This window comes from Acyrthosiphon pisum, chromosome A1 (assembly GCF_005508785.2).
Source record: "Acyrthosiphon pisum isolate AL4f chromosome A1, pea_aphid_22Mar2018_4r6ur, whole genome shotgun sequence".
Lineage (NCBI taxonomy): Eukaryota > Metazoa > Arthropoda > Insecta > Hemiptera > Aphididae > Acyrthosiphon > Acyrthosiphon pisum.
The window spans coordinates 6,491,281-6,498,494 of record NC_042494.1 but is presented as its reverse complement, the minus strand read 5'-3'; the positions used below and the strand labels follow the sequence as shown (position 1 = coordinate 6,498,494).

Below are 7,214 nucleotides of genomic sequence, written 5' to 3'. Positions count from 1 at the left end.
AAAATAAATTGTATATAGTATTATACATTATAAAATTATAAAATTATTTATACCACGAAAAAAATTCCACTTGTCTTTACTTTTTAATCTTTAACTTTAAAAACATTTTAATTTCAAATTTAAATATTAAGAATAATTAATTTTTAAGTGCATTTCTATATTGCGCGTTGCTATTATAACTTAAAAGTTAAAAGTTATAAGTTATAAGAATATAATATGTTCTGTATATAATATAAGTATATATTGTTTTTTTTTTATGTATATATAATAATTAATTTTAATCAACTTTTAAGCGCATTTATATATTGCATGTTACTATTATAACTTAAAAGTTAAAAGTTATAAATTATAAGAATATAATATATATAAGAAAAATATATTATCAAAAACGTTATTTGGAAACAATAGGAAAATAATGTTTTTAAAAACGTAATAATCAAAAACGTTTAAAAACGTTAAACAAAAACCATATTTTTTAAATCAATAAACAAAAACGAAAAAATTAATAACGTTTTCCATCCCTGCTATTTTATGATAAAATTTTAATGAAAACAGTCCAGAAGTTTCAGAGACTATTAACTTTAGATAAACCAACATCAATATTAACATATACAGGATGATTTTTGAAGCATGATCACCCTATTTTTATGCTCAAATGATGTATTTATTCAAATTATGATTTTTAGAAATTTGAAATACATTTGAAGACCATATTTTTAAATAATTAACATCCAATGTTACAGTAAAGGATGATACTGTAACAATACAAACTTCTGTTTTTTAAATTCTTCCTTTTCACATATAATTATTTTACAGGTATTTTTTTGAGGCTTTTGATATATCTTAATCAAAATTTGAGCGTAGTTATTGAGTTATATAACTTACTTTGTGTACTAAGGAAAATATATTTATGGTAATGGACTAAGTAGAAATGGGGGATTGGATATTTTTATAATTATTTAATATTGATCTACCTGTAAATAATTTATAAGAATGGTCCAAATATAATAAATACTATATCTAATATTACATTAGGAATATAGCTATTATATTTTTGTATCATTATCCTTAGTATAAACATTGTAATAACCCAGAAACCACTCATCAGATATATACATAACAATTATCAAGAAAGTCATCCACTAAATAATTTGGAGTAAAAAGGGGCATATAACTTGAGAAATAGAAGTTTGTAACATCACAAAATGTAATTTTTAAATGTTTTTCAAAAACAATAGCATAATATACAAATTTAGAATGACATGGAAAAATATGCTTGGTGTGTTGGTAATACATATCGCTTTGCGACTGACTGCCAGCATGTTAAAGATGAAAAATGAGGGTGAGTAATGAGTATGCTTAAAAAATCACTCTGTATGCATAAAGTGATCTCTATATCTTAACAATAAGATATAAAATATAAAATATAATCATCATTACCTTCTTTATGTAACTTGTTTAAGCACGCTATTATGATAACAACAATTTTGAATATATTTTCATTAGTTGACAAAAATTGTATAGTATCCTTAACTGCAGGTGTTAGGGTATCTTCCTTATTAATTTCTTTTTTTTTATCAGATGTACTATTTTTGTTCTTAAAATCATCAAAATTCTGCAGAAAGCTTATAATGCTAGAATATATCTATAAGGGTAATTGTAAAAAGCTATAATTATATGTATATTATTAGATCAATATAACAGGAAGTAAAATTTACTTTATCTAACTCTTGCCCACTATCTTTTTTTCCAGTATACCATAAATCAAAAACAGAAAACAGTTTTTCTAAAAATACGTTTCCAACTGGTTCAGACTTTTGTTGCAATGATAATATTAAGTTTTTTTCTCCTCCTTCAAATGGTTCAATGCTAAAAACACTAGAAATATTCAAAATAATATTAGAATTGGCTATAAAATGAATGTATAGGGTTGTCATAAACTAGGACTTTCACTCTTTAAATCAAAATACCAACAAAGTAAAACATTTTATTTCAATTTTATTGAAAGGCTATATACAAAGTTATCACGGTGACAGACCGCATAAAAAACTTACTTATTAAAACTTACAAAACATAAACAAATTCTCAGTGTAAATACAAGTGGACAAATATTAAAAAAGAAGAAAAATTGGTGGCTGATGCAGAATTAATTATTATAATATTTAACCCTTAGCTACACCCGTTGGTGTATATTGTACATATTATTTTCTTTTTCTATTTGGTTTCATAATAGTTTTCAGTTATTATCCTAATCTAACCTTTTAATATAATTTACTTAATAGTTAGAAATCCATTTTAGTTTTCGTTAAATGTTTGAAGCAACATAAAAAAGCTCCATAATTAATTATTTTTGTGCCGGTGAACAAAATATGCTGTGCGTGTAATATTTTTATGTTGATAATTATTGAAAAAACAAATAGTGCGTGTAGAAGACTTAATCTGCTAATTTTGTTGCATGCCCTGAATCTGTTTGAGGTATTTATGGCAACCCTATGAATGTACCTATTATTATAATATTATATATAGGTTACCATCGAACATAATGGTAAACAGCATCTAAATGTTTGTTATTGGATAGTGCCAATCTTCCAATTTGATTATGCGGAAGTCCATTTGCTGGTTTATAGTTTAATGCTTGTTTGTAATACCGACAAGCTGTTGAATAATATAAATCTAGTTTGTTTAGTTCATACATATATCGTGACAAATCTCCCAAACATATCAAGCAGCGGTAAACTAATTGTTTCATACCAACTTCTTCTTTGTTACCTGGAATGAATGAATTCAGATGGAATAAGGTGAATACAATTATTTATTTAGTCAATATATATATATATATATATATATTTTATCAATGTTTTAATTTACCAATATCATTCTTTTTCAACAAAGTAATATGATCTTTTTTGACATTATTATCTGTATCATCATTTACCAGTAGATAAAAATCAAATAATTCAGGCTTATTGAATTTCATTTCTGCTTGAAATTTGAATAGTAAATGATAATAACTGCCAATGCCTGACTGAAAATGATTTTCTATTAGTGCCAATTCCATGTGATTCCAATCATTATTCTGAAATAAAATCAATGTCTTAATAGGTATTTTGAGAAAAACAGTTAATATATTATATATTTATATGTAATATATCAATAAAATAGAAAATGGTATATTCTAATCGGAATAAGATCATGACTAGTCGCGCATTCAAATAACTTCCTCAACCGCATGCCATTGTAGCTACTACCACTTTTCCATATAGAAGGCGTGTGGCACAATCAATAAGAAACCAGCTGCACATAACGGACACAAAAACGGTCCGCTGCCCGGTCATGATCTTAATCCGATTTATACATGCTTATAATGATAATATAGTAAAAATTGAGTTATTTCATTACTTTGCGTAAAATTTTAGCAGTAGAATAAACATCATGATAAGTTTTACGCCACATGATATCTTCAGCCTTTCGGCCATAACATAATGGATCTGCAAGCATCATCCTTTCACAATAGTTTTTTAATTTTATTCGCTGTGTATCAACAGTAGCGGTAAAAAGATCTTTGCAAGACAAAGACCTACCACGTTGATCATCCAAAAAATGAGAAACATCATTTATACTCCTGAAAACATTATTTATTAAGTTTACATTGTATTTTAATGACATCATATTGATGAATGTATATTTTCAAATATGAAATTCAGTATTAAACAAGTTTTTTATAACATAGGTAGGTGTATAAATTGTTGTTTTCATTACATTTTAATAACTAAATTTAAAATACCTAGCAATTGTATTATTTTTTATTTACCTTACAAGTTATTATGATTGTATACCTACATAGTTACCAAAATTAATTTTTGAAAAGAAAATTTGATAAAAATATAATATAGATAACTAAAAATGGCAGGGTGATGATTTAACAGGATTAAACCTTGCGATAGAACTGTAACGGATGAGGATCGCAAAGGGTGAACAATAAAATCAGTACATACTACGGTTGTGCACTGAATACAAATAAATGGGCAGTACACAGAGCCCTATTACTCACTTGTACAATTTCTTGACTGATTCGCTGGCGTCCGTGGCGGGTTCAGCTCCGCGACTGTCATGCAATTTTTTCATGGCAACCATTTGCCACCTCTAGCACACACACTATTTTAAATACTTACACCTTGCGTGCCTACAAGCTCACAGACCTATATAGGTACTGCCAATTTACCATGAGCAGGTGTCTTATCAATTGTCAGCAGCTGCTGGTTATGCTATTCGTCATGTTGACATGGCCTCACCATCGACGACAGGGACTTTCAGAAGTGATCGGTGAAAATTCCAAAGCAAAGGTCACTCCGTCAGTACCATCGTTCGGTAGGAGGACGGAACGAACCGGTGATAAATGGCAACAGATTCCGTGACATGCGAAATCAAGAGTCAGCAATTTTCCGCAATCCCGTATCCAACAAGTTGTAGTTGTCCGCGGTGCGGATATCGTCTTGTTCTTAAAACAATATATAACAATTTTTATCACGCACTAAGAATACGAGGATCAATTAATGAAAATAAACAATGGCACAATGGTGATGATAGACATAAGGAATTTGGAAATAAGTAACAAGTAATAAGTAATAACTATTAACTTATAAGCTTAAAAGTTATTTACTAATTTATATGACTACTATCTTAGATGGTTGATGAGCTTCAAAGTAATGGTAGTATGGTACTGCCTGATGTCTGCCGTCTGGTGAGTTGTGGTACAAACAGTACAACCACAACGTTATCAGCACGGGCTGCGTGCGGCCAGTGCGGCCAACGGATGTTGCTGCAAGATGTAATGTTAGTTGTTGTTAGTATAATATTATGGTAACCTCGAAAAACATTATAGTTATGTTGTCTGTCGACTATCGGTATTCGAAAAAGGCGCAATTTAACGGTATCGTGCGCGCTTGTTGTTATTGTTATTTGTTTTCAGTTTTGATTTCATAATAAATTCGTTTATGAGGTCCGTGTCAACAAGGCATCGTGCATTGATTGCATTCGTGCTCTCCTCGTCATTCGTCACTCGTTAGTCGCAATCACACGTCGAAGAGACCGGAAATCGGAATTGGAAATCCATTTGAACGTTAAACGCTTAAACCTATAGATTTATGTACTACAGTTCAATACTTCAATGTAGGCACACATTGTGTTCGAGTCTCATTATTAGTACTCGTCGTTTCTATGACACTTGGGCCAATCCTAAAAGCTTTGGACCTTAGTCCGCTCCTCTGATCTCGTCTACTGATTGTACTCTTACTAAAATCCCGGTAAGTACTTGTTTCAATTTATAATATTATGTAACGCGCTGTGTGTAATGAATCACTTTTAATAATATTTGTATTTGTTGTATACTAAATATCTAATTCTTGTTATTGCTCCTACCCACGATTAAAGATATATCTTAAATCGTGCTCCTACCATATTTTAATCTTTTATTGTAATGCCTCGCAGAATACATTTTGTAAATTTTGACCAAATCGCCATTGACCCTCTGGTCCACACTTCTTGTAGATTGAAAAATAGGTAGGTATAATTTACATGCCGACAGTTGCAAAAAGTTTTTAGAACATTTTTAATTGTCCTGGAGGGGGGAGGATATTATAACTATTTATAATATGTTATCAAGTTTTTAAAAAATTAATCACCTTTTTTTAGATAGTGATTAATGATGCTTTAATCCTTTTTTTAACTTATTCAACTTATGTCAAACTTAGATAAGTTATCAGTAGGTATACCCACGTTTAAATGTTGGTATAACATGTTCTACATCACGCAAACTTATTATTTCATGTACACATATTAATAATACTTAAATAACATTGAAGATATTGAATTCTGATTTAATATTTAATTTAATTATAATACAATTTGAAATTTTTTTTTCATTTGCAACGTTTTCATAAAACTATCTACCTATTACTTTTTTGCATGTTCAAAACAAATAGTGCATATAAACCACTCTAAGTAGCTGAATTTTTATAACAAATAAAACAATACTTAATAATAATTTATATTCTTCAAACTTAGATGATTTTTTTGAAAAAGTTAAGAAAATGATTGATGGAAGGTGTCTAAATTATTACTAAAAAATGTGATAATGCATTATTTTGGTGCAATAACAGATATGAGGTGATTTTGCCCCAATAATACCTGTTTGACAGTATCAGAGTCCAGAGTCTGGAATTGTAGTTTTACCAAACTACCATACTGATATAGGTACAAGACATCAATTGTTTGACATTATTGTATAGTTTTATTGAAATAAGCTTCTATAACCTCAGTTGACATAGAAATATCATTTGTGTAACAATATATAAGCACCCAATAGGTTGTTTTAATAAAAAATAATAAAAAAAGTATGTTGCTATAAGTAGTATTTTAACATAGGTACTTAATTGTCATTCAAATTGTAGCTTATTTCAACTATTGAGCATAAGCCTGTACTTCACAAATAAATAAATAATTGTGTAAACCTGGGAATTGAATTAATGTGAATAAAAATAATTTTAAAATTTTTAACTACCTATATAATTTTTTTATATTTAACAAGGACATTCAGTGGGTCCAATGAAATTGTAGGGACCAAAGTTATATACTCAGTGTACTTGCACATACCTATGGTAAAACCTTATACTGGATTTAAAAAATATACGCGTCTGTGCCTTTATGATTTTCAGGGGAAGACTGAGCTTGTAAAAACTTATTAACCTTAAATTATAGAAGGGCCCCATATTCAGGAAAATTCAGAGGAGAAACTCGGGGAGAAATTAGAATTTTTACTGTAAAAATAACATAATTCCAACTGTAATTACACCAATAGGCAATAGTATATTATCAAAGAGTATAGATTAATAGTATTCTACAAAATTCAGAAATTACAGTTGATGAATGATGATAATTAAGATTTAATGTGATAAGATTAGATGTGCTATCCCTTAATTATAGTCCCTTGGCGCTTATGAATGAAGAGTCCCATAGTATAAGGGCCTACTATCCTACAGGACAGAAGGTCAATGGGTCAGTCTGCCTCTGATGATTTTCTATTTAATAATAGCTTGATAGGACGTTGTACCCTCATATGTTTTCTTCGTCTTATTTACGTATGGCATATCAATTTTTCATTCGCCAGTTTCAATAGTGTGCTGTTAGTTTTGATATTAGAGTGAATTGATGTATTA

The 7,214-nt window shown here is 29.1% G+C and overlaps 2 protein-coding genes across 2 annotated transcripts in view; one reads left to right on the top strand and one right to left on the bottom strand.

Moving 5' to 3' along the window:
- LOC100167840 (protein SMG5) overlaps positions 1 to 4,722 on the bottom strand; it is a 12,962-nt gene extending 8,240 nt beyond the window's left edge. Inside the window, exons 1-6 of the mRNA XM_029486566.1 lie at positions 4,052 to 4,722; positions 3,400 to 3,622; positions 2,869 to 3,076; positions 2,532 to 2,769; positions 1,719 to 1,878; positions 1,441 to 1,645 (exon numbers count right to left, since the gene is read on the bottom strand). Of these exons, the coding sequence (XP_029342426.1) occupies positions 1,441 to 1,645; positions 1,719 to 1,878; positions 2,532 to 2,769; positions 2,869 to 3,076; positions 3,400 to 3,622; positions 4,052 to 4,134 (1,117 nt within the window). The 5' untranslated portion in view covers positions 4,135 to 4,722. The remainder of the gene's footprint in view (positions 1 to 1,440; positions 1,646 to 1,718; positions 1,879 to 2,531; positions 2,770 to 2,868; positions 3,077 to 3,399; positions 3,623 to 4,051) is intronic.
- A 141-nt stretch (positions 4,723 to 4,863) lies between these two features.
- Positions 4,864 to 7,214, top strand: part of LOC100571574 — an 8,392-nt gene continuing 6,041 nt past the window's right edge. The window contains exon 1 of the mRNA XM_008182748.3: positions 4,864 to 5,303. The gene's annotated coding sequence lies outside the window, so the exon portion shown is untranslated. The remainder of the gene's footprint in view (positions 5,304 to 7,214) is intronic.